The 27,189-nt window shown below is 44.9% G+C and overlaps 1 protein-coding gene across 1 annotated transcript in view; it reads right to left on the bottom strand.

Moving 5' to 3' along the window:
• The window catches only part of ASTN1 (astrotactin 1), a 292,192-nt gene that overhangs the window by 130,133 nt on the left and 134,870 nt on the right, over positions 1 to 27,189 (bottom strand). Inside the window, exons 6-8 of the mRNA XM_014845333.3 lie at positions 26,072 to 26,221; positions 24,914 to 25,081; positions 16,105 to 16,189 (exon numbers count right to left, since the gene is read on the bottom strand). Coding sequence (XP_014700819.1) covers positions 16,105 to 16,189; positions 24,914 to 25,081; positions 26,072 to 26,221 — 403 coding nt within the window. The remainder of the gene's footprint in view (positions 1 to 16,104; positions 16,190 to 24,913; positions 25,082 to 26,071; positions 26,222 to 27,189) is intronic.

The following is a 27,189-nucleotide window of genomic DNA, read 5'->3' as shown; positions in this document are numbered from 1 at the left end:
TTATCTCTTTTTTTCAGGCACCCAACGCAATCCCTGAGACATGGACAGTCATTGGTAAAGATTTTTCAAATGAATGAATGATGGATATATCCTAATTTAATGGCACTTGGAAGACAAATGAGTTAACTCAGAAAAGAACACCATGCCAAATATTAAATATAAATAAACTGATTTCTCTTTTATGGATGGAGACACCTAAGCACCAGGAAATGCACTGAGAAAATCATGCAGAGGTTTGCATAGAACTTACACGTATATTTCATGTGCAACCATTCACTTACTCATTCAACAAACATGTATTCTGTGCTAAATGCTGAATGTGACAGGAAAAGCCATAGGGTTACAAAGATGAATAAGACACAGTCCTGAACTTGAGGGACCTGCAAGCTGGAATAGTAGGGGCAGGGCAGATAAGTGAACCAGTGGTTAAGCTTACCAGATCATTATAATCGGTGTGAAAACTATTGCAGAGACACGTGTGGGGGTCACAGGGTCACAGAAGAGGGCCACTCTGTAAAGACTGGGTGGCATCGTTAGATATCTCAGAAGGGGCTATCTGGATGCAGACTAAGCGCTCTGTAAGCAGGGAATAGCCAGAAAAGTTTGCACTGGGCTAGGGAGGGGAGTCGGAACAGCCCTTCCAGGCACAGCACACCCCACGAGCCAATGCCCAGACATGTGGGACAGCATGTGCACGCACAGGCTCTACGACAGATTCAGTGTCACTGGAACATAAAATTCCAGGTAAAGAGCAACTGGAAATGATAGGGCTGAAGGGGTTGGCCGACCAGGTCAGAAAGAGCCTGCAGGCCACCTTAGGAAGCTCCAAATGTATTCTGAGGGCCAGACGTTTCATTGGTGAGTTCTTGGCAGGGTGTAAAATGGACAGCTTGTTTAGACAGATCTTTTCGTTGGCAGAAGAGGAAGAACTTGAGGACAAGTCGGGGGCAGGGAGCCAGGTGAGAAGTCTCTCATGAGGGTACAGGTGTGGGACAAAGTGCTGGCCTGAGAGAGCGGTGGCGCAGATGAGACTGTGCAGGCATGAGGGGCCAATTTGATAAAAATGACAGTGGTGAAGAGGAGACGTTCAATGCTGGAGCCCACTAGGGCATCCCCTGGTCCTTGGCAAGGCTCCCCAGAGATCTGAGCTCCAGCCCTGCCCTTAGGAACCCCATGAGAGAGCTCCACCACCTGATCTTCCGAAGATGGAGCAGGTGAGTCTGGTTGGAGTCTGCGAACTTCAGGGCTGACATCTCAGGCCCAGGTTCACACTGAAATCTAAAATCGGGGTCTAAGTAAATGGCTTCGTTAACCATTACTCCATTCACAGTAGTCACTGAACTTCAAAGGGATCAAGAAACTGACAGTCAGAAATAAACAGGCTACCCAGGCAAACAGCAGGGAAGAGGTAAGGCCAGGATAAAACCCAGGTTTGCATGATCAGTGACCAGGTGTGCTCTCTCGCTCTTTCAATCTTTCTCTCTCTCTGTCTTACACGCACACACAATGAATTTTAACTTCACAGGGGATTCCTCATAGTCATTATCAAATACATCCTCAGTATCTGGAGCCTCAGAGACATTTTCTTTCCTTTCCCAACCCCCATCCCATAGTGCCTTAGATTACCAACTGGAACCTTAACCATGTCCTACATTCCACATCTATGGCCCTAGCAAGTGTAATTGCTAAATTGGTTGAAACTGAAAGAATGGGGAGAGGTTTTGCGATAGCATCACCAGCCTCTCCCTGGGCTTCAGTTCAAAGGAATCTCGGTTCAAGGCCAGAGGAGAGAACAGCGGACTTATTGCACTCGTTGGCTTTTCTCTCTCTTCCTCTGCAATCCTCTGGTGTGCAAGGGCACAGCAGGGGTTGCTGGGAAACGGAGTCTTTGATGATGTGTTCTCCCTGCTGCGAAGACTAATGACTTCAAAGAGGGCATCCTGCCATGCTAGGGGCTTGCGTGGAAAATCTGCCTGCAGTGTAATTAGGCAGGAGACTGGAGTCGAGGCTCGTGTGTCCAGCAACACTCTCCTCGGCCCAGTGGAAAGCACAATTTGGGGAAGGGAGAGAGAAAGCTTTTGAAGAGCAAGAGTGTGTCTTCAGGACGGCTGCTTTGATGCTGGCGGAGGGAAAGAGAAAAGCTAAAACCAGATCAAATGACACCAAACAAAAAAAGCCCAGCCTGGCCAGTGGTCAAAATTGAAAGATTTTAAATGATGAAAGCAGGAACTCCTTCCTGAAGACCATCCCCTGACAGGTATTACGATGCCTCGTGCTAGAGTCTCTGACGCTCAGAGGAAGGACCCTCCGCTCCCATTGCTCTTCAGTATTACCAAGCACCCTCCATGAGCTACACACGCCCTTCCGTGATTCTCATTTACCTCTCAGTACAACCTTATGAGGTAGGTGTTGTTGTTATGAGCCCTAATTGACAGGGGAGGAAATTATGGCACAGAGAGCTTAAGTAATTTGCCTGAGGGAAATGGTAGAGCCAGTAAGCAGCAGAGCCAGGATTTGGACTCAGGTGGTCTGCTTGTTCAGTCTTTACCATTATGTTCTATGGGCTCAGTTCCTCGTGTTTTTAAGGTCCTAATGGATTGGACCTCATAGGACTGTCGTGAAGATTGAATACAGTGTCTGACACAGAGGAAGTCCTCAGTGGAAATGATGTGTTGTGAATGGTACCAAGATGTTCCCTCCTTCCTGCCTCCAACACAAATAACTTCCCTGTTAGTCATGTCTCATAATGCTTGAAACCTCACCAGTAGCAATTATTCAATTTTTATTGAGCCCCTACTATGTATAAGACACTGTGTACATGAGAATGAGACTCAAAATTAAGCCCTTGCTTAAAAAGTCGTCTGGTCTACCAGGGGTCAAGACAAGTCTAGGGATAGAAATAACACAAGGCACAATGTGGCAATTGCCACAAGAGAGCGTTCCAGGCCTGAGCCAGCACAAAGGAGGAAGAGATGGCTTCCAACTGGGGAATTAGGGAAGGCTTTACAGAGGGGCAGGTATTTGGGCTGGGCCTTGGAAAATGGGTAGAATTAACTAGAAGGGGCATTGAAGGGAAGGAGCTGAAGGGGAAGAAATGTTCTGAGCAAAAGTGGAGTGGGGGTAAAGTAAAAAGAAAAGTGGGATCAAGAGCAAGCAGTTCAATCGGGCTGGAAATAAATGCTAGGAGACTTGAGTGCTGGGAGAGACCTCTCCTGAGAGGGTAGATGGCAGCCACACTCGTCCTCATAGGTAACACTGAGAGCCTGGACTCAGGGCCAGAGTGCTGGGGTCATTCCATCTCCTTCCCTTCCAACAAGTTATTGGAACCCTCTGTACCATGGCTTCCTCATCTGCCCAATGGGAGGAGGGAATGATATGAACACTCACAGAGCCATTTACAAATAATGCCTGTCACATAGAAAACACTCAATGAATATTATTATTTAAATGAGATAATAGATATAAAGCACCTAGAAGAGTGCCTGACCCATGAAAGGAGCCCATGACACACTGACCTCCCCCTCTTGCTCCCAGGGAGCACTTCAAATGTCTAAAGGTACTTCATTGATGCCTGAAGCAGTTCATTCCTCTCGGTTACACTCCACCTCTCCACAGCCTTCTTTCAAAGTGCAAGTGCTCGGGGAGCTGGGAGAAAAAACCCATTAAGAGGCTGAAAGTGGGGAGAAGATGATTACACTAGCTCGATCCCACAACGCTGGACAACACGGGCTGGAGGGCTGTCCTGACCACTGTGTCTGCAGCCAGCTCAGCTGTCTGACTCACGTGACTGCCCTTCAAAGGAGGGAGCGTATGGGGTGGGACCAGACACAAGAAAAGGGAGCTTCTGCCACCCACCAATCTGCTTGTCCATAGGGTACACTGCTTTCCTTGTTAGGCAGCACCCTGGGAGTTAAGCGCATGGGCTCCAGACTGCCTGGGTTTGAATCCCACCTATGTCACTTACTATGATATAACCTTTGAGCAAGTTACTAAACTCTGTGCCTCAGTCTTCTCATCTGTAAAAAGGGAATAGCTTCAAAAAGGTGTGGTAAGATTAAAATATATAAAGATCTTAGAAGTATGCCAAGCAAAGGATAAATTCTCAGTAAATATTAGTTATTATTATTATCTTTACCTTCACTCATTGAGAAGGAACCCAGTAAGGGTCACATTGCTAGAACTGCTTGTATAGCAAGACTCTAAATGAGATAAAACTGCATGGCCTGAAGGAAAAGATGGCTTAAGGGTCACATTGAGAGTGTGGAGGTAAATTTTCAACAGCGTTGAGGTCTTTAGAGAAAGAGGATGGATCAATATAAAAAAATGAGAATACAAAGATGTCTGAGAGCTAAGATGGATTCACTAACAAGAGGGAGTTTCAAGCTAAGGTGATGACCATTCTTGATGGCATCTCTAGGAGGGCATTTCAAAGGGTGGCACAGAAGTCCTCCAGATTGATGTTAGAAAGGCACTCATTCATTGGTTTAGAAAATGTATTAAGCATCCATTCTGGGCTATCTGGCACTTGACAAAATCTTGTATATGGACTAGATGGAAATATGTGCATTGAATGACTGTACATTTGACAAATTCCTGTGTAGCTGAACAAGTGTAACCAACAAGTTTTGAGTAAGGGGTCAAGGTCAACCTTCAGGAAGGTTCCTAACGGGAGCAAGGCTTGGCGATGTTCTCTTTAACAATTTCAGGGGTTACCTGGAGAAGGTCACCAAAGGTGTGTTAATTAAATTTATAGATAAGAAAGAAGGAGGGATAGCTAATACATGGGATAACAGAGTCAAGGTCCAAAGGATTTAAATGATTATAAGCTAAAATTTAATGGAATTGTATAAAAGTCCTGCATTTAGGTCTTATATAAGACAATTGACTTTAGTCTTGAATATACTTTCTCTTTTTGACAGCAGTCCCTGTGAAAAAGATCTTCAGTTGACCACAAACTGGATATAAGCTAACCCCATGACTCTTCTCTTAAAGGACCTAACACAAACTTAGCTTAGAATTCACTAATAGAAAATACGGAGGAAGAAACAGGCACGATACAGCCTTTCAACATCGTCTGAAAGGTATAACGACAAACTTGGGAGATGCAGCAAACAGTCAGTAGGACCTGTCAGGGATTGAGGAAACTTGCAATCTAAAGGACAGTTGAAGGAATTAGGTATATTCGGAACAGAAGCCTTGGTGGAGAGAGCATCACAATTATTTGAAACATTAACTTGTAGCCACCCCGTTTATGGTGGTCCTGTTTGTTTGCAGGCATCCACACCGCCCTCTGCAGCAGATGGGCACAATTCCTAATCCACACGAAGGCACCGTATAAGCTAGCAGTTCCGAGCCCAGAAAAGGAAATCAACATATTCGTTATTGTTCCAAAGGACACAGCTGACCAAGCAGGCGGAAGTTATAGGACAACATAGTTTGGCTCAGCCTAAAAATGCAGATTCTTAGACAATAACTGCATAAGAATCTGCATTTCAACAATGGCAAGAGCTGCCTTTTCAGAGAACTTAGCCCCGTCACTAAGAGTGTTCAAACAGTGGCTGGGTGGTGACCACCTGTGAACAAGGCTGTAGGAGGGATTCCCGCTCCAGGTGGCAGGTTAGATGAGATGATCTCGAGGTGGCCTTCTAGCTGAGGGTGTAGAATTGTCAGTGACTCAGCTGATTTTCTTACTCCCACCTCCTGAAATTGGGGAGGTGACTCACCACTCTCATGACAATCTAAAGATCGAATTAGGTTCAGAAAACAGAGGTCTGTGTACCTCCTGACCAAAGATGGACACATTCCTTCATTTATTTGACAAATATTTATTGAGCACCTATTATGCATTAGGCAGTATGTTAGGATATGACAATGCAATGATATCCAAGAGACATTGTTTACGCCCTCATGGAATTTACATTCTGGAAGTGGGTTATTCTAAACCCAAATTGTCAAATTGATGTTAAGATCACATCATTTGGCAGCAGTTCAAAGAACGTAAATGAGTCCATGACCAATGCAAACACCATCAGTGGGATACTTAATGCATCACTTACTGAGTGCTTACAGATTTTATGTAACATTATTGAGTGCAACATATTTCATTTAGGCTTTCTTCATAATTCTGATAACAACTCTATGAAGTAGATACTATTAACGTTATTTCTACTGATGAGGAAATTGAGGCTCAAAAAAGTGATGAAGCTAGCCAAAAACACACTGCTTTCAAGTAGAAGAAATAAGATTTGAATCCAAGTCTGTCTGCCTCCACCTCTGTGCTCTTCCCGTTATGCTTTGTTGCCTTCCATACAGATAAAAATGTGAGCAGGTGAACATTAATCCTCTTGGGAGCGAGGTGTCCATGGCCTCCTGGCTAGGATGAAATAATTTGACCAAAGCTATTAAGGGAAGTCTAGTTAACAACATCCAAGGCTATACCCAGAAAGAAAAACCTCTGGACATATCCCTGACTACCTTCTTTTGTAGGCAAGTAGCTTGGGAAAACAGATGGCCCCATCCTTCAGACGTGACGATGTCACTCGTGACCCACTGGGCAAGGGCTCTGAATCTTTACCAATAGCAAGGATCTGCCTAGGTGTTTTATTTGCCCACATTTTTGCCAGCAAATGGGAAAATGCGATTCCTGCAGAGTCCATGGTGCAGGCTGTGCCACGCCCTCTGCTCCAACGGGCCATCTTGACTTGAACCTATGGTCATGATTTCACACTAGCCACAGCACAGAGCTACTCGTAACAGACACTTGTCCTCAACAGGCAGTCACCAGCCTGGGGCCCCCAGGACGTGTCTAACTGAGTGCTCTTTTTACCAAGATTGGGCAGCAGCCAATGGCATTTACTGTGTTTAGGCCTCCAGCTGGGTCCCTCTAGTGACCTGTCACTTTCCCTAGGACTCTACATCATTCTGAAAGAGATGCTTAACTACAGACTACATACTTGTCATTGTTTTAATCTAGGCATCAACTCAGGATCCCCTGGCCCCAGAGCCTCAAGGCTGAGCTGCGGCTTCTCTCGGCTTCGTGCTTTCATTTTGAGATTCTCAGAACAGTAGCCCTTGAGGGGTTTGGCAAGAGAAAGTTCCCTTTAGGGACCAAGATTCTCTTTTCTTGCCTCTGATACTCAATATTGCTGCAACGTTCAATAGATTCACCTGTAAAATGGGGACAACGATAGTTCCTACCTCATACTGTTGAAAGGAGAATTAAATTTGTTGGTATATGAAAAGCAGCTTGGTACTATATAAAGAGAAGAGTGGCTGGCGCATCACAAGGACTGTATAAGTGTCAGCTATTATTATTACTAATATTAGTATCACTCTATTACTACTGTACCTGATGGGCAGATCGTTGGGAATGCTATAGTACCAGGCACGCAAAGTACGGATGTTAACTCAACCCCAGGTAGGCTTCTCCCAGTGGGGAATAGGTTCCCATTTGTGACCATCCCACAGTGGTGGCACTCACTCCATTTAAAGTCCCCCTTCTCGGTGGTTATAAACAAGGGAGTCCTTGCTGTACGGCAGGATGGGAGGAAGTGAGTGCTGAGAACTGTGGTCGGGGTGGCCCCATGGGAATTCTCCACCTCCAGGGCTAAAGGGGCCAGTGTGTCACTGGAGCTGTTCACAACCTCCTTTCACAGTCCTGCACAACAGGAACCTGGGGACCCGCCTATATCCAAGGGTCTTAGAGCCAAAGGCCGACCTTGACTGGAAGGCCTGGTTTGGGCCACATCCCCTCATGCCAGCAACACTACTCTCAGTGGAGAGCAGGGTGTGAATTGCTCTTGTAAACAAAAGATAAACTAAAAAATGAGATGTGCAGTGTCAAAATGCTTGCTCTCCAATTTCTGAAACTATATACTCAGGAAAAAAATAATTATGGTATGAAAGTTTGAACAAAAATCCCAAGTATTTATGTAGGAAGAATAAACTTTGAGGTTACTTTTACTGAAATTGTTTTCACAGAAATTGTAGGTGGAATAACCATTACCAACTGCTCACTTCTTAACCAGCTTATAGAATTTTTTATCAAGATTAGTGGTGATATTAAAAAAAAAAAAAACACTGAGCCCAGCATTACATGTTTAATAAATGACAGCTATTAATTAGTGCTACACGAGGGGCGGCTGAAAGTCTTCAGTGACATTGAAGCTGTACTGCGTCAAATATTGTGCTGACCGTGAGGGTCACTCTGCGTGTCCACACAACCCTTTGTTACACAAAGACTTACAGAGATGTTTATAGCAGAGGAGTCTGACCTGAATCCTAGACCCTGAATCACTTTCTTCTTTCCTCCAAAATCAGGTTAAAATTGAGGGTCTTAAGTTAGACATTAAACATAACTTCCCCACATGGAAAAAGTTTTGAGAAAAATAGTGTACCACAAAGATAATTTTAAAGCTTCCTTCTTTATCTTTTTCCCCCCAAATTCTGTGATTATAAAAGTAATATATACTCACTGTTAAATTATGAGAGAGAAGAAAAATATATACAGAATTGAGGAGGGTGGTGGCACGCAAAACTTTTGATGCATAGAAAAAGAAATATGCCAAAATGGTAATGGAAGTTTTCTCTGAGTATGGGATAATGAGTGGATTTTTTTCCTATTTATTTAAAGGAAAAAAGATAGATAGTCAAGATCTCCAAAGGCAGGGTAAATGACAGTTCTCTCAAACCCAGTCTTAGACAGAAACCCAAGGAGGCTGGACCCAGCGAGCACTCCTAGTGGAAAACATCCATGAATTCAGTAGAATATATAAATTCAGGACACTATCTGGAAAGCATGGGCAAGACATAAAACATTCATTTCTATAAAATTGAAACAATTTATCTTCCATTCTTGAGCAGATGGGAGGGTAAATTGAGGTTGATTTTTTTTCACCCTGGTGGTCAGGAAATACGAGTGTTCCCGCCCCCGGCACTGTTTAAAATAAGTCTCCAAGCCAGTGACTGGACTAGTCAGAGAGAACACTGCGGTAGTTTCACCCTCCTCTGGGGGGTAGGCAGTACTGTTGGGGGACTGCAGACATTTGTCACTCAGGGAAGGGCGGGATGAAGATGAGTCCCCTCAGTCCTGGGGGAGGAGGATGCGGAGAAGCAGGGACCATAGAATGTCCACCACTCACCCACAGCGGTAACTGACTTTCAGAGCGCCATATGCTCTTCACATTGTGCTCTCTTTGAAATCTGTATTTATCCAACTGATTTATCTCCAATTCCCTCCCGTCACTGTAAAGCTTGGCCACCAGCTACATGACCTTGAGCAAGTTTCTTCACCTCGCTGACTGTTTGTTTCCCAATCAGTAAAATGCAAGGACCCTTTAGGATGCACTCAAGCACTGGTCTACAAACCCATTCTTATTTCATTGGAGGGGATGGTGTGCTAGTCAGAGAACTCCTTCCTGAGGGGTCTGGAGATGCCACATCTTGCTTGGGAGGGTCCTTAAGTCTGGCTAAGTATTCAGAATCATTTAGGGGAGCTTTTTGTGTATACAGATTCTGGCCCTCTCCAAGACCTATGAAATTAACATCTCTGGGGGTAGAAATCAGAAATCAGTATGTTAAATAAGCTCCTGAGATGAATCTTAAGTATCTGCTCCATGAACTGGCATCAGGGAGTCAATTACTAGGGCATATTTTGCTCTTGTATTATTCTGGGTAAACAAGAAGGTCGCAGTTGCCTCTAAGAGGGGAGCAGAGGGCATCCCCTAAAATGACAACAGCAGGGTCAGCACTAGCTCACCAGATGCCTTTGTCAAATCAGACAGAGGTGGCCATCTGGACGAATGTACCCTTTGTCTTGGGGTTTGCTTGCCTTGGCAAGCACGGGCTCGGCTTCAGCCCTCAGTTGCTCTCTCAGCCAGATGTCTATCAGCAACGTACAAAGTGTATCATTGTACTCAACAGATTGACCACACAGTTTTTGTGAAAATGGGTTACGTTAAACATGTTTGCATTTGAGAAAATCCCTGAGAATGAGGTGCAGAGTTTCTCAAGGCAACTCGGGGACTTGATCCCTTTAAGCCAGTCTGGGGAGGTCCTGGTAGGTGTAGATCCACTTTCAGTCCCTCAGCTCCTGCCTGCTCACTTGCGGAGGGGACAGTTCTCCTTCTAAGCGGCAATATTTCATCTGGAATCAGGTTACAGTGGGGCTTCTGGAGAGAGGAGGGATCGGGAACTTTAGGTTTAATTCTAAGAGCTTCCTTCATCTGTTTGACATTGAAATGGGTGGAAGAAAGGACAGCCACGTTTCCATTGACTCCTGGGGGAAGAGGAGGAGACAGAAGTAAAGAAAAAAGGAAGGAAGCAAAGAAGAATGGGAAATAAAGGGCCAAATAAATACACTGGAAACTCTTGCTAGGAATAAGTGATTAAGTTAGGAGTAATTAGAAAGAGTGACATACACACACATGCACGCACACATGGGCGCACATGCACACACACACACAGAGAAACAGAGAAAAGGAGAACAAAAAGAGAGCTAATGGGAAGATAATCCCATTTGTGCATGGCGTGGCAATGACAGGAGCTGGGTCCAGACAATGAAGTCAGGCTGCAGGGCAGGGGAGGAGGGCGCCCAGAGATAAAAGAGCAGCAGCAGGCTGGCCTGCAAATCTTGTCTGAGGGGTTGGAGGAGGGCGAGTGGGGCATCAGTGACTCAAAAACAGGCATGTGTGTGGGGAAATAAAAGCCAGATGACGAGCTAGAAACGGGTAAAGGAAAGTCAGGAAATGTCATATGTCACACGGGATGGTCTGATTCCATCCGAGTCACTTCTGAAGAGACTTTAGATAGGTCAAAGAAGGTCAAACATTGTCCAAGACCCGGACTTAGAGTCAGAGCTACCCGCAGGCGTTTCAGTCCAGCCCTACAATGGCGCAGCCTTTGCACTTTGATTGGCAGACGGGTGACAGGAGATTCTTGCTCAGTTTTAGTTGGCTGGGAGAAGTGAGGATGGGTTTGGGATCACTTTGAATAATCAGTGGAGGCTGGTCCCTGCTCAACACCTAGAACCCAGCGACAAAGTCATCCTCTCCACCGGACTCTGGTCATTGTTCTGTGAGCAGTTTCTAGGAGAAAGTTAAGGATGGCACCATTCAGCCAGGCCGAAATAAAATTACCTCCTGTCAAGGACATGTTTTGAGCAAGACAGAGGGGCTGAGGCCAACCATGACAGACACCGTCCTCATTCTTGTCTTGAAAAGGAAACTGGATTCTACGGCGTGGGACGTCGCTCTTTATACGGATTTAGAATCCCTAAGCAGTCACTCCCGGGATGCTGAGCAGCAGGGAGGAGTTATAGAAACAGAAGAAGAGAACAGTAGCACCTGGGACAATGGCAAGGACATATTAAGACACTGTGGGCTCTGCGTGTGTGCGCACGCCCATGCACACGCATGTGTACTAATCTGGGGATGTCATGGTAAGCGTGTTGCCTCCTAAGTGGGCAGAAAACGAAGGAGGTGTTAAGATGAGCAGGGCCACTCCTGACAACAGCTTCTAAAATCTTGGAGAAACACCTGTTCATTTTCCATGGCAGGTCTCTTCCCGTCTCATGAGTTATCACTCCATCACCACCCTTCACCACTGAAACCTACTGGGACACCACAGTTCTCTAGAGGGGGATCTCCTTGGTGTTGCCCTCTGTATCTGAGATGCCAGAATGAGAAATCAGACTATTATTTACCAGGAATCTTCAAACGCATGAGTTTAATCTAATTGCAGTGTTCAGAAAAAAGTATCTGGAGGCCCTTGGGTATGCTTCTAATTTAACAAAAAACATTATTGGAGTCTTTCTTAATAATTTCCAAAGTAGCTAAATAAATTTGTTTTTTTCTCCTCTAATATTTTCCTGTAAATCAATCTCTCTTGTCTCCTCTAAGCTCATTTATTGTTTTCATTTCTTGTCTGAAAATTTTCAATTTGTCCTTGTTGCGTTAGCAAATGAATATCACAGTCCCTGGCTGTGGCCACAGGGATGAGAGGCTGAGGAGGTCTTTAGTGAATTCAGGCAGGTTAGAGAGAAGACGAGGTAAAGCCCCACGCTGGGGTAGGACCCTTCATCCCGGGTCCTCTGTTGGGCACGGGAGCACCGGGATTGCTGTGGCAGGGAATGGCGGATTTTGATGCCAATCACAAAGACCAAGATGTAATCTCAAACATCCCATGCAGTTTTACTAACTCAGTAGAAACCTGTCATCCACGGCTTCATTTAAATCTTTCTGAAGTTATTTTTACTTTTAGTGAACAGGAGCTTCTTGTGTAATGAGTTCAACGATTTTACAACCTGCCACCTGGATCCTGTCACCTGGGAGAGCTACAGAGACCTGCTTCACCACCCGGGTCCACACACGAACGTCTCAACCCGCTTTGTTTGTCCTTGGGTGTTTTTGGCTGAACCAGTCTCCAAAAAAATGGTTGCAACCCCCTCGATTCACGTATCTTGTACATATGGTCACCAATTCTCTGTCCTTCTTTGCTGTCTGGTCTTAAAAACTTTATCTAGAGGACAATTTTAGAACTATACTTTACTTGCAGAATTCAGATAAATAAAGATTTAGACAGTCTCAAGAGGTTTTGGGTGCGTTTGTTTCATCTTTTATTTTCTTTTTAGTATTATTTTAATTTCTTTTGAAGGGTCTGGAAAAATCACACGTAGAGAGGAAATATCCCACCAAATATACAGTCACCTTGGAACTCCTCCCTCCTGCTAACAATTCTCGGGGCCAATACGTGGAGCTTTAACGTCCGAAGCCTTTCGTAAGCAAGAGCTCTTCCAGATCTAGTCTTTCTCCACCTTACCAGCCTCTTCTCCTGGCTCTATAAATTGTACTTGTAAGCTACATTGAGGTATTTATTTTCCATTCCTGGAAAAACCATGTTTCTTATCTCTCCATGCCTTGGCATATGCTGTTCCCTTTGCTTAGAATTACCTTTGGTACCTGCTAGACAGAATAATTCAAAATCTAACTTCTCCATGAAGCCCTAGTCCAGATTCTTAGACGTCACATAAATCACCCCTTAAACCGTAATCCCATAGACCTTTGCTTACACTTTTATTTTAATAGGTTTTAGAATTCACAGAAATTTCTTGTTATGTGCCCATCTATCTATCTAGATTATTAGTTCTTCGAAAAACAGAGACCACATCTTCTTATAATTAGCAACCTAGGTTATCCTGGGCCACAATAGGTAATGGAGTGAAAATTCGTTGAAAACATGAATGAAGGTCCAGGTAAGCTGGAGCATGAGGCAGAGGCTGGATAAGTTGCAGGTGTAACTCTGCCTCACAGAATCACCCGTTGTAATTTTTTGTATTAGTGTTCTTTATCAAGTTTCTTCCTTGTCTGAAAGTCATGAATGCTTATTGCTACTTTTCTCCTGGTCCATTAACCTAGATTTCTCACAAGGGAATTCATTTTAACTGTTAACTGGCCTAGGATTTGGTTGCTTTACTTCAAAAGAACGTTCAACTACTTTAATGTATGTAATACAATAATGCAAAGTGAAAAACATAAACACCACACATGCTGCTTACCTCCGCTTCCTGGAAAATTAAATAAAATACTCAGGAAAATCAGGCTTAACATTGATTTTTCCGTAATCCCCCAATATGTATCGTTAGTTGGCAATCTGTCAGGGAGTTTTCAATTCAAGTGACAGTCTTCATGTTCAAATCAGTTTCGATTAATTTTGTAAGAATCATTTAAAGAAACGTGGCATCAGTTCTCTGATTTAAATCAAGATGTATGGCGTCTTCCACTTTTCATTTATCTTGTCACTTTATGAGGAAAATGCAGTCATTTGTCTGGCACTTTTGTATATACATATAAACTCATGCTGCTTATCACTGCTGGTTCCATTATCCTCAAGATAGTCACTTTCTTCTTCCTCCTAACAGTTGCTCCATTATTTTATTAGTGTCCAGAATGAGACCTCATAGACAGTGATGATCAGAGAATAATGGAAATTAGAGATGGAAATGACAGATTAGGTCTCCTTGTCTGTTTCCTGGGGCTAATGTTCCTGTCAGTCTGTAACTCAGTGCTTTCGCCTGTCTTATTTTAAATGACACCAACGTGGGGCCTCCATCATGTCCCTGGAGGCTTCTGTCTACATCCTAAGACTGTCTCTACACACAGCCAGAGGGAATGATGAAGGCTTGTGCAATTACCTAGTGAAGTCAGGCCCATCCTTGCGTGATCTGTCTACAAGGCAAGGGATGTGGAGGCTTGAGCGATTAGCCACCAAATGCAATCACTGCAGAGAGCCAGTCTGGATCATTCAGGGCAAAAAGTGAAACGACATTTTGTCATTGTTTTCTTCGGCAGCAAGTTTGCAGGCTAAGAGCTAGAAAGCTGATTATGCATTACCCTTTACAATATTTTACTCAATGAGAACCAGAGTCACCTGAGACTCTCGGCCATCATGTAAGCTACAATCCTGGACCCCCAGCAATGATGCAAACATTTCAGGGGTCTGAGAGTAGGGAATCTAAGGGACTTTAAACAGTGAATGGCACTCTTTATTCATACCCCGCTTGACATCTATTAGCCATGTCTTCTGCCCTCCTCACCAATCTTCCAACCACAGGCCACCTCACATGTTATTTATCCTTCTACAAACATCTCCCTCTAAATTTTGTGGACTGCCTCTCCAACATGATCTCAAATTCAGTGGAAATGGAGTAATCCTTCATTTTCACCAACAGAAAAATTTCATGGCGTTTTGACTTCCCCAAGTTTTCTGACCTGTGACTCAGATTTCCCATCTCTAACTTCATTCTCTCTTGTCCTTATCCCTCAACCTCAACCCGTTCCAGAACATTTGCCCTCCTCCAATGTCTACAGGCATCCATCATGCCTTGACTTAGTCATCAGCTGCCCAAGTCCTCCGAGTTGCGTTCTTCTATCCCTTCATCATAAATCACTCCCTTGGGGTCTTCAATCATTTTTATTGCTCTTCTCCAAACTCTCACCCATTTGTCTCCATATTTATTGCTTTGAAAGTCCAGAACTACATTCAATATTCTAGGCTTGGTCTCATCAGAATCACACAGAGAGGGCTGATCATCGACCTCGGGGATATGAGTGCTCCCTGGCAAGGTGTGAAATGACAGTGGTTTCTTTCTTCCACCTTGTCAGGCCGCAAACACATTTCTAATCTGCAGTCCAAGCCATCACTCCGAGATGGCATTTGCCTTGATTTCTTTCTAGTTGTTCCTGTTCCATTGATTGCTATTATTAGTTAGCGTTTATTGATCCCTTTCTCCTCTCAGCCTCCTCCATGACCCAGCCAATGCCAAAAGCAAGCTCTCAGCACCCGAAACAAAGCAGAAAGTTGCTTTTTAAAAGCAGTAGAAGATTGACAGTGGTAATGGTTGCACAACAACATGAATGTACTTAATGCCACTGAATGGTACACTTAAAAATGGTAAATTTTATGTGATGTATATTTTACCATAATAATAAATTCAAAAAAATGTAAAAAAAAGATAAAATAAAAAAGCAATAGACAAGGTAACTTTTTATCCCAGTCATGTGTGCTTGGGGGAAAGCAAGGTCTCACAGAGAGAGGGTAATTGGGGATCAGGCAAAATTACTCTTACTCCACACGGAGCTCTCCCTGAGACTTTGCCCTTCACCCCTGCTGACAGTCCTGGGGAAAACAAGTTTCTGCTCATGTCAGTCTTGCAAAGCTCGTCAAGCTCTGGGAGAGCTACACTGGAGTCTGTGTGGCTTCGTGTGTCTCCAAGAAAATCATCAGCTAAGTTCTGCCTGTGGAATCCTCGTGGCTGGTGGTGATGTGAAAAGGAAGAGAGGGACAGCTTGAGTCTCAGATCCCAGCTGGAGGCTGCAGGGCTGCGAGTCAGAGGCATCATCTCTGAACTCGTAAATGGAGAAAAAGATGATATGGACGTCACTGGAATGGTATAAATATGGAAATGCACAGTGACAGTTTTACCCATTTGCTGTTCAGAATATAACCACCCTTTAGCTCTGCTCCTCTGCACGCAGTTGCTCCACGTCATGTCTGCGTGACGGAGCAGTGACATCTGAGAACTGGCTAACTTGCCATCCCCTCACTTACCCCTGGTTTGTCCCCCATTCATTCCGAATGCAAAGGTGCTTGTGCACTGGATCCTTCATGTAACCTTCGTAGCAGAGGCATTCCCCTTAGAAGCAGGGCAAGGAGGAAGAAAAAGAAACATGAGGGAATTGATTAACTTGTCTGTGTTTGAGAAAATTAATATGAAATGATCAGATTAAACTCTGACTGTAACAGAGGCACGGATGAGACAATAAATCCCATTATGTCACATGCCGTCTCCACCACCCACGTGAATGAGCACACCACCAATCTCTCCATTTTCCACTACATGATAATTTCCACTCATGGAGGGTCCAACATTCACAAAGCACCTGTTACATGTGCTCTGTAAACACAAAGACCAAGAACTCTTTGAGCAAAGGGACTTCTGAATCTTTATTTTCTCAGCGCCCAGTTTATACCTATTAGTTGATCAATACATGCTGAAAGACCACATAAGTGAGTTACTTCATCAAATATTTCCAAGAAAGTTGAAAAGTAGGTATCAATAGCTATGCTATGCTGATGGGGGAAACTGAGGCTCGGAAAAATTAAGGGATCTAGAGACAGCTTGTAAATGACAGAGTTAATATCTGAACCTATGTCTGTCTGACTTCAGACCTTTTTCCTCCACCATGGCATGCTGCTAGCCCACCGAATAACTACTGTAATTAGAGGAAGCCACTTATACCTATTACGGTTTTATAGGAACTCTGGGTTTTCATTGTTAAGTGAAAATGGCTAATTATCTTGGAGCTGGTGAACAGAAAGATCATCTATAATTCTCTATTTGTTTAGCACATCACTATGCTTCATGATCATTCGTTACTCCATTAGTAGAACAAGAGGTCCACAGCCCCCCGGAATTGTCTGCAAAACTGTACACGTATGTGCGTATGCGCATCTTTCTGTGGCAGGGTGCCATAACATCCATCTGATTCACAAGCAAATCCGAGACCCCCAAAAGATTAAGAATCATTGCTCTACTTAGTACTGATGTTGAAGAAAATTGCTACTGCTTCCTTATGTGAATAATTCCTTAGGCAATGCTCGGCAGCCCTACACTCTGAGGCAGTTCACTGAAGCACTAGTGTTAACTATTTCACCGGCTGGTAATTTAATTTGCAGGCAGAGAAAGCACAGGGTGTGACTTCCGGGAATTTGTAAATAACAAAGGTGCCATGCACTAAGGAGGCAAGGGGCAGACAGTTTCTTTGTCTCCTTAGGAAGAGCCACTTAAAAAGGATATAGATAGAATAATACCTTTGAGTACTGTTTTCTCTTTCAAATATAAAAACCAATAAAAATGAAGTGAAGGGGCCTCACAGTTATGAGGGAAGGAATTGGGTAGGCTCTGAGAAAGGAGTTTTTTTGTTAAGATCCAAATTCAACCATTCCTTTCAAGATTGACCTATAAGCTACTGCCCATCAGGGCCTCACTCCCAGATAACACTCATCTTCTTCCCCAACACCTGCTCAGCTCAAGGTGCTGAGGAGTGGAGTGAAAATGAGTAGCTTCTTTGTGGGGATCCACAGAGAGGATTAGATCAGAACTTGGTTTCTCATATGGCAAATCCAGGCTTCCATATGGGTTAAATTCGCAATAGGCTCAAATTTACTGGCTTCAGTGGTGCTGAGCTGTGTCTAGGAATAGTCAGGGAGCTATGAGTTGAACATTGGAGAACAAGGATTGAAATTAGGTCGTGGATGATAAGTCTTTCAGATGAAGGCTGCTTCTCTGATAGAAGTTAACGATAAAGAAGGCAAGTACCACCACCACCTCCCCTCAAGATGCAGATATCTAAGCCAATCAATGGGTCAGAGGCCAGACATGCTTCTCCTTTAAGGAGATCCTCTCCCAACTGTCCTTGTGGACATCAGGCATGGGTATGATATTAAAAAACAGGAAGTAACCTTGAGAGGTTGTCAAACCCATCACTCTGACTCTTGGAATGGTCTTGGCTGGCTGCCTTGCCTAGAATTAAGGATTGACAAAAAAGAGAGTCCTTCTTCCACATTTAATATCTAGTTACCACAAAACATGTAAAAATAAATTCAGTAGCAACTCAGAGTTCAAGCAGAGCCTGATTTTCCTAATGACGGCGTTACCTACCATTTGTGGAGCACATTTACCTTTCTCAAATTGCCTTCATAGTCATTATCTCCTTATGAGGTTTCCATCATTCATTACTATGTGGGGACACACTGCTGATGACAGATAAAGCTTTTCTCCATATAATGTCATACGCAGCCCAAAGTCAGAGCAACAGAGAAATTTTCAAACACATCAGGCTAGAGTTTAAGGATATCCAAAATTTGCCTCTCAAATAATCCTCATTTCCGGAAACCACCAAAGTTCCCTCTTCTGTATTTCTCCTCAAAACCAGTCTGGCCATCTACATTGAGAGTTCAGACTTGATGAGGAAAGTTGCCATGGCAACCAACTGCTAAATCTTGACTTTAAGAGGGGTTTCGTGCAAGCACAAGCTCCGACTGTTAGCTGTGAATTTTAAAGACCCCACAAGGGTGTTGGATGCCCTCCTAAGCTAGAAGTGTTACAGTCTCTGCATCTGCTGTGACAGATGGTGGGGAACACATGACGTGCTGACTCTGTGGCAGTGTTCATAGGAATCCAATGGAGAGACGTGTCATGGCCACGGTGAAGCGCCCAACTGGGATGCAGTGTGCCCTGCAGGAGGCACTCCCAGGCAACCACACTGCTACAGAGTAGAAGCCCACCGAGAGGAGATCTATGCAGCGCCTGGAGATGCCTATACTTTGATTTGTGCTTGGTACCCTGAGGGCAGATGCCTTGAGGTACCTTGTATGATGGACAGTGCCTTGGGTCATTTCCCATCCTTCAGATGAAGGACTGAGGCACAAATCTCATCAAAGGGTTAAAGAAAGACCTTGAAGCCAAGGCTCCTCAGACATGACTGGGCTCACCACAAGTTCTTCATGAGGTAACTACAGATCAAGACCAAAAGCCCTGAGTCATCTCTATCATTCAGGTAGTTGTGGCTTTTATTAAATGGAATTGGGTGTGCTTCATCTAAAAAGCGAAATCTTTGTAAGACATCTGGACTTGGGCAATATCCGAATGCCTGGTCTCCTCCCCTGTGGAGACATAAGGCAAGAGGCAGGCCCAGAGTCAAACAGCCACACATGGCTCCGGGAGGGCAGACAGATGGAAATATACCAAAAGGACATCCAGAAGGAAGGGGCTTTAATAAGCCACAAAAGGGAGTTTGGAGTGAGTGGGCAATCCAGGTGGCTAGAACAAAATGGGATCTGTGCTGCCCTGCTAATTGGGTTCAAGAAAACAAGGAAGGCTAGAGAGAGGGAGGCAGTGGTTCAGAGAAGGGCAGCGGAAGAGGGCTAGATCAAGTCTGAAAATCTGCTCCACTGCCCCTCCCCAGGTTTTACACATTTCCACATGGTTGGGACTAATGTACGGAAAGATCTGGGACAGAAGGAATTTCAGGGAACATCTTGAATGGTGACTAAAACTTGATTTAGCTTGGAAGCCCATGCTCCTTGCAGACCCATAACAGCTACATATCTTGAAAAGGGCAGTGAGGGTCTGTGGCCAGGACTAATAGGGGCTGTGAAATTAAGCAGCTGCGTGAAGCCTCCTCAGCTGTCCATGTGGCAGAACAAAGGCCAGGAATGGGGTAAAGAGAGAAATCACAAAAACCATGTTTTTGTCCATCAAAAAACAAACAATCAGACAAACACACAACCACAACAAACACCTTTAGAAAGGATAGGAAAAGTCAACCTCTGGCTGGATCCTGCCAGAGTATTAACCCATACAAGCTTAGTGGTTTGCTTTTAGCCCAACTTGACTGGAGATACACCTAAGGTTACAAACCTGGGAGGATCTGGGGACAGTGTCACTGTGCAGTTGGCAAAGGGCCTCCGGGCATCGGGCTAGGAGCTTTGGGTACCTTACAGCCCTCCTGAGTAGCATGTTGCTAGAATGTAAAAGGAAGGCTGGAATGGAAAAGAAATCAGTGTTTCCTCCAGCTCCAGTTCGTCCATAGATCCCTGACACATCTGCAGGAGGTCTGTGTAGCCACCCTTTATAAATCCTATATAAATTTATATAAAGAGTCACATAACACTGCTTGTTCTCTCACTGTCCTTTTTCTCCTCCCCTGGTGTGTTACTTTTCTATAGCTGCCATAAAAATTACCACAAACTTAGTGGTTTAAACAACATAAATTTATGATCTTACAGTTCTGTAGGTCAGAAGTCTGACATGAGTCTCCCTGGGCTAAAATCAAGGCGTCTATAGGGCCATGTTCCTTTCTGGAAGCTTGAGGGGAGACTCCATCTCCTTGCCTTGTCCAGCTTCTAGAGGTCGCCCACGTTGCTTGGCTCATTCCCCCTTCCTCCACTGTCAAAGCCAGTAATGGCTGGTTGAGTCCTTCTCATATAACAGCACTCTGGTTTCCTCCCTCTTCCACTTTTAAGGACACTTGCAATTACATTGGGCCCACCTGGATAATCTAGGCTATTCTCCTTATTTTAAAGGCAGCTGTTTAGCAACCTTAATTCCACCTGCAACTTTAATTCATCTGTGCTATGCAACGTAACACATTTACAGGTTGTGGGGATTAGGACATGAACATCTTTGGGGACCCATTATTCTGCCCACACTTGGTATTCCGGACGCTGTGCAGGTGACGAGTAAACACATGCTTAACTATGGAACGCTTTGGAAGGATGCCTGTGAAAAGCTCTAGGCCTCAGAGGTTGCTCCTCTGCAGTGACTGAGCGTCTATATTTGTGCGTTTGTGTGTGTGTGAAAAAGTATTCACGTGCACTTGCACAGTTCCACATATCCATATGAGCAGACCCCTCAGCAAGGCTGGGAAAGCACACGTCCCAACACTATGACATTTCCAAGCGAGTTAGCTGGAGGATTGCAAAAATAATGTCGACTTGACTTGCAGCCAATTCCCACACTCAGCTCTTTGGAGAAAGGCTCTAGGATGGAGTGTGGGAGGCGATAAAGTTTCTTACTGATGAGCGTGTGGGATGACCACATCATCCCATGTGTGGAAAGAAGGAGGGCGGGAAGGGGGAGGGTTTCCAATTCCAGCATTAATGAAAATAAAAATCTCTACAACATCATTTCTCAGCTGCTACCCCAAATGAAGATGTTGCACCTTGGTTCTGTTGTGGGCTTTGGGTCCTTATTTGTATTCTCCCTCCATGGCTTTCCAGTTGGAACTTCATTAATCATCACAGTCACTGGGAAGCCACTAACAAGGGGCTGGGCTTCCCAACGTCATTTTCAGCCAAGATAGGAAATGAGACATCTGGGAGGGACTGAAGAGGAGATGGGAGCTCTGCTGTGGACAAGCAGCTTCCTCCGCTCCTGGCTGGGAGGCGCGATGCTCAGTAATGGTGGTTGCTGAGTTTTGAACAACAAATATGTTAGATCTGACATGTCTGGTGAAATTAAGAAACCCTTTATAATCCTACCTCTGCTCTGGTTTACGATGGATAGAACACAGACTCTGCCATAGGTAGCTGTGGGACTTTGGGCAAGTCATGCAACTTCTCAGGGAACTCGAGCATTGGTCTAAAGTAAGGAGGCAGCTTATCTCTAAAACCCATCCAAGTCTAAAACCCCAATCCCTTCTTTCCACATGTAACAAAAAGTGCTTTCTGTTCTTTAAAACCTCAGTGGAAGCTTCCAAGGCCTTCTGAAGATCATGCTTCTCTCAGAAGTGACATTAATAGCTAAGAGTATCCCAGAATCTCCTAACTCAAGTCAGCAGGGGGACCAGAGACAAGCTCAGTTGCAAGGAGAGGCCCCACCTCTGAGATGAGCCCTTTTTCCTTTCTCCCGAGCACACTGGCTTTTGGGCCTGGTGCACAGCCCATCTGTTTGGTTTGGTGTTTGCCTGATAGTGTGGGAGGAGCAGCAAGTAAGCACAGTCTTAGACATCAGATGTTTGAAATGTTGTACTTTCTCCTCCATATGGGGGCCTAGAATCTCTGTGACGGGCCCACGTAAAAACAACTTTTAGACCTAAGAAGGTGATCTTTAGATGGTGCGATTACCTGGAACTCCCTCAAAGAAATACAGTCACAGATTATAACAGAAGTAAGGGCTGGATCTCTTGGACTTGACCTCCACTAATATCCCTCCACCCAACCACCTGAAGAAGATGCATCTGTAGGGGGACGTGTGTGTGCATGTGTGTGTACGCATGTGTGTGTATATGTGTGTGCGCATGCGTGTGTGTGTATATGTGTGTGCATGTGTGTATATGTGTATATATATGTGTGTATATGTGTGTGTGCATGCGTGTGTGTGTGCATGTGTGTGTATATATGTGTGTGTATATGTGTGTGCATGTGTGTATGTGTGTGCATGCGCGTGTGTGTATATGTGTGCATGCGTGTGTATGTATGTGCGTGCATATATGTGTGTGTACATGTGTATATATATGTGTGGGTGTGCATGTGTGTGTATATGTGTGTGCATGTGTGTATATGTGTGTATATGTGTGTGTGTGCATGTGTGTGTGTATATATGTGTGTGCATGTGTGTGTATATGTGTGTGTGTATATATGTGTGTGTGCGTGTGTGTATATATATGTGTGTGTGTATATGTGTGTGTATATATATGTGTGTGTGCGTGTGTGTGCATGTGTGTGCGCATGCGTGTGTGTGTATATGTGTGTATATATGTGTGTGTATATGTGTGTGTATATGTGTGTGTATATGTGTATGCATGTGTGTATATGTGTATATATGTGTGTGTATATGTGTGTGTGCATGCGTGTGTGTGTGCATGTGTGTGTATATGTGTGTGCATGTGTGTATGTGTGTGCATGCGCGTGTGTGTATATGTGTGCATGCGTGTGTATATATGTGCGTGCATATATGTGTGTGTACATGTGTATATATATGTGTGGGTGTGCATGTGTGTGTATATGTGTGTGTATATGTGTGTGTGTGCATGTGTGTGTGTATATATGTGTGTGCATGTGTGTGTATATGTGTGTGTGTATATATGTGTGTGTGCGTGTGTGTATATATATGTGTGTGTGCATGTGTGTGTATATGTGTGTGTATATATATGTGTGTGTGCGTGTGTGTATATATATGTGTGTGTGTGCATGTGTGTGTGCATGCGTGTGTGTATATGTGTGTATATATGTGTGTGTATATGTGTGTGCATGCGTGTATATATGTGTGCATGCGTGTGTGTATGTGCGTATATGTGTGTGTGCATGTGTGTGCGCATGCGTGTGTGTATGTGCGTATATGTGTGTGTGCATGTGTGCATGCGTGTGTGTGCATGTGTGTATATGCGTGTGTGTGCATGTGTGTGTATATGCGTGTGTGTGCATGTGTGTATATGCGTGTGTGTGCATGTGTGTGTATATGCGTGTGTGTGCATGTGTGTATATGCGTGTGTGTGCATGTGTGTGTATATGCGTGTGTGTATATGCGTGTGTGTGCATGTGTGTGTGTGTGCATGTGTGTGTATATGCGTGTGTGTATATGCGTGTGTGTGCATGTGTGTATATGCGTGTGTGTGCATGTGTGTGTATATGCGTGTGTGTATATGCGTGTGTGTGCATGTGTGTGTGTGCATGTGTGTGTGCATGTGTGTGTGTGCATGCGTGTGTGTGTGTGGTGGAGGAGGGGCTGCACATGCGGTACAGAGAGCCGGAGGAGTTTGCCCCATCTGCAGCAACACTGCACGTGGGGGTCTTAGATGTCACTACATCCCCTGCCCGTGTTTCAGGTACCTCTTCGCTGGGAAGGCTCTGTCTGTGGTACTGAATCTACTGGGTGCAGGTCTCTATAAAGACTACCGTAGACGCAATCCCTTCTACAATGAAAGTGCAAAGCAACCTGGAGTGAGGGATCCATACTCCTGGATATCTTGGAGCTCAAGAAGCACCGTGAGGGTCCCAGTGCATGCTGTGTCTGAATCAGGGCCCACCCTCAGAGAAGCCCCAGCCCCATTTGAAAATATAACAGCCGGAAAGATGTCTACACCCTTTGGCCCAGTAATCTCTCTTCTAAGATTTATCTGGAGAAGATAGCTTCAAATGTGCCCTGCGTTTATGTGGAAAGATATTCATTTTAGTAGTATTTGTAAAAATTAAAAATTTAAAGCATCCTAAATGTCAAATAATAGGCAACTATTTAAATGAGCTATGATATAGACATACAATAGAATACAAAATGACCGTTAAAATTATGCTATTGAGGGTTATTTAATGGTTCTGGAAAACTCTCACGATAGAATGTTAAATGAAAAAAATCAAGAAAACTCTACTGGACTTAGTGAGCTTGTAAGCCTCTAAGAACCATGCATAGATAAAAGATTGGAAGGGAGGACATTAAAATTTTAAAATGATTTCTCCAGGAGATAGAATTATAGATGATTATCATTTTCTTCTATAAGCTTTTTTAAATTTTCCAAATTTTCTACAATAAGCAAGCATGAAAAGTCTAGCCCCAGTAGCTGATATCCCCTAACTGGGTGGCAAGTGGGCTGTGGAGGTCACCCCCAACTGATCTGTGTGGCGTGGGGCTACAATTAGGATACTTCCAAGGCTTGAAGATGCTAGAAGCTTCCATGCTAGAAGATGACCCCACATCTTAAGCCAACATGCTCAGGGGCCCAACAACATGCTGGCAGCTTGCACAGTCTAGGCTCCCAATGTCAGTGGGACAATCAGGAGGGATGGCCTGGGTTTCAAGGGGGTGATTGCAAGAGGCATGAACTCTGACAGTTACCCTCTTCCCGGTGCTCCCGCCTACCAGTTTCGGGGTCGCATTGGTGTTCACAGGGGTCCAGGAGCCGCCGGGCACAGAGGTCCATGGCCCAGGGCCCACTGGAGTTCTGCTGAGAGAACAGCACCACTTGAGCAGGGTTCAGCCAGTCACTGGCATCCAGCTGGCTCCCCTCCAGCAAGATGAAGCGGCTCCCTGCAGGGGGAGAGGAGGCATGCCGTGTACAACACATACACACATCACTGAAGACAGAGTAAGGGACACTCTGCAGGTTAGCCGCAATCTGAGGTCATTACTCCCACAAGTCCTGGTCCGTCATGAGCCCCCAAGCAAGAAATCAGCAGGTGAAAGCTTGGCTACCACACAGACCTCCCACCATCTCGTCCCTTGCTGCCTTGCTCCATCCCATCTCTACCAGGATGGACCTAAGGGATACAGGGACAGAGCCACTTTGTGATGGCCGTGGCACGGCTCCATCAGATCCAGCCACAGGCATTGGCACTCGTCCAAGGAACAGGGACCTGCTGCCTGTCTTCACTTGCCACGAAATAGCAGGCCCTCTAACACCATGGACAGTCCCCACCTGTTTGCAGCCTTACAGCAACCAAGAGAACAGACAGTAACAAGTCAATTATGTGCTCTGGGCTTAACTAATTCAGGGACTCTCAGAACCTATATTACTCCCTCATTATATTGGGGTCTCCCTGGATGAAAGTAAATTATTGCTTCAGAGTTCTAGGCTTATAGCAAGTTATTGCAATTAGGAATGTCTCACTCGGGCATGCCAAACCGAAGTGTGGCTCATCCTTAAACGCCTCTACTTCTCCACTGAGCTTCTGCCCTCTCAAAGGCTGCGAGAATCTTGGTATTGACCTACCTGTAGCCAGCATGCTCTGCATTTCTCTACAAAGACAAGGCTTATATAAAAACAAACAGAAATTGGAAATGGGAGTGGGCGCAGAGAAGGGAGGAGATCTGTTCAGTTCCTTTCTGCTTTTTTTAAACCTGCTTTCTGATTTCATCTGTGGACGATCCAATTTTGTCCTAAGCCTTACTCTCTGGGTATACTTCTTTCCTCACTTATAGTAATAGGCAACAGTGACCCCTGGCTTCTCTGTATCTTCCTTGCCCAATCTGAACCCTTCCTCTTTAGGGAGGAGGTTGCATCCTCAGAAGTGGGCTCACCATCGGCAATCAGGTGCTCAGGGACGTGCAGGGTGATCTTGACAACAAGAGGGCAGCTGACGTGGGAGGAGCACACGAGGCCAATCACACAGCTGGTGATGCTGATCAACGTCAAGGTGGTCTTGTTCACAGGACTTCGGGGAGAGCCCACTGAAAGCAAGACAAAAGCAAGACACCGGGTGGTGAAACTCTTGGCCGTGAAAGGCCAACTTGGCCTTTTGTTGCCTGGCCCGACAAACAGGGGAGGCAGCTGGCAAACTTAGCCCACTGAGAAATGTCTCTATTCAGCCTCATGGAACACATGTCATCAGTTGGAGTCAGAGGAGACTCGGCCTATTGGTGGCCCTTAGGGTCAACAAGGGTCAGCTGTGTGCACTTCCTCTGTACTCCTCCTGGGCCAGATTCACAAGAGAATTCATGAAAGAGGGCATTCTGCCCTCTACTCGCCTGGTGGGGCTCCAGCCTCTTGTCCAAGGGTGGCAGGAACCCTTTCACCCCACGCTGCAACTCCCTGCACTTCCCATCGCTTTCTGTATAGGGCGCTCTAATAAACAGCTCCTCCACTCCCAGGGCTCAAACCTCTCTGGAGGAACTTCTGTGGTGGGGAGTCCTACAAGTGACTCTTATTTTGTGGGGCCTGGAAGGAGGAAAAGGAGGAAAGTCTGCTCTGCATGAGTAGAGGGCATTGTCGCACCAGAAGGCTCTCCCCAGTCCTGCAGCCACTGGGGTAAGGTTATAAATGGAAGCTTAGCAAGAAAATAATAATGCTGGGAACAAAAAACACTCCCGGGTAGGAGGGCACAGGGACAAGAAGGGAGGGTTTTTGGGTGTGTTTTTTTGGTTGGTTTTGGTTTTGGTTTTGGTAGAAAGGATAAAACGGTAGTAACAAGAAGGACTCTTCACATGGAGGCAGAACAGATGCAGGAAAGTAAGAAAGCAAGGCAAGTTGCCCACTTCACAGGTAAGGAAAATAAGTCTCAAAGAGATAAACATCACAGTGATCGTTGACACTTACGAAGTGTGAGTATGTGCCAGGCACCAGCGCCCAGGGTTCTACATGGCTCACGGCATTGAACAATGACCACAATCTGATAAGGCAGCTCCCACAGAGGAGCAGT

The sequence above is a fragment of the Equus asinus genome, chromosome 25 (genome assembly GCF_041296235.1).
Source record: "Equus asinus isolate D_3611 breed Donkey chromosome 25, EquAss-T2T_v2, whole genome shotgun sequence".
NCBI lineage: Eukaryota > Metazoa > Chordata > Mammalia > Perissodactyla > Equidae > Equus > Equus asinus.
The sequence above is the reverse complement of the archived record's forward strand: the minus strand, read 5'-3'. Positions and strand labels throughout refer to the sequence as shown.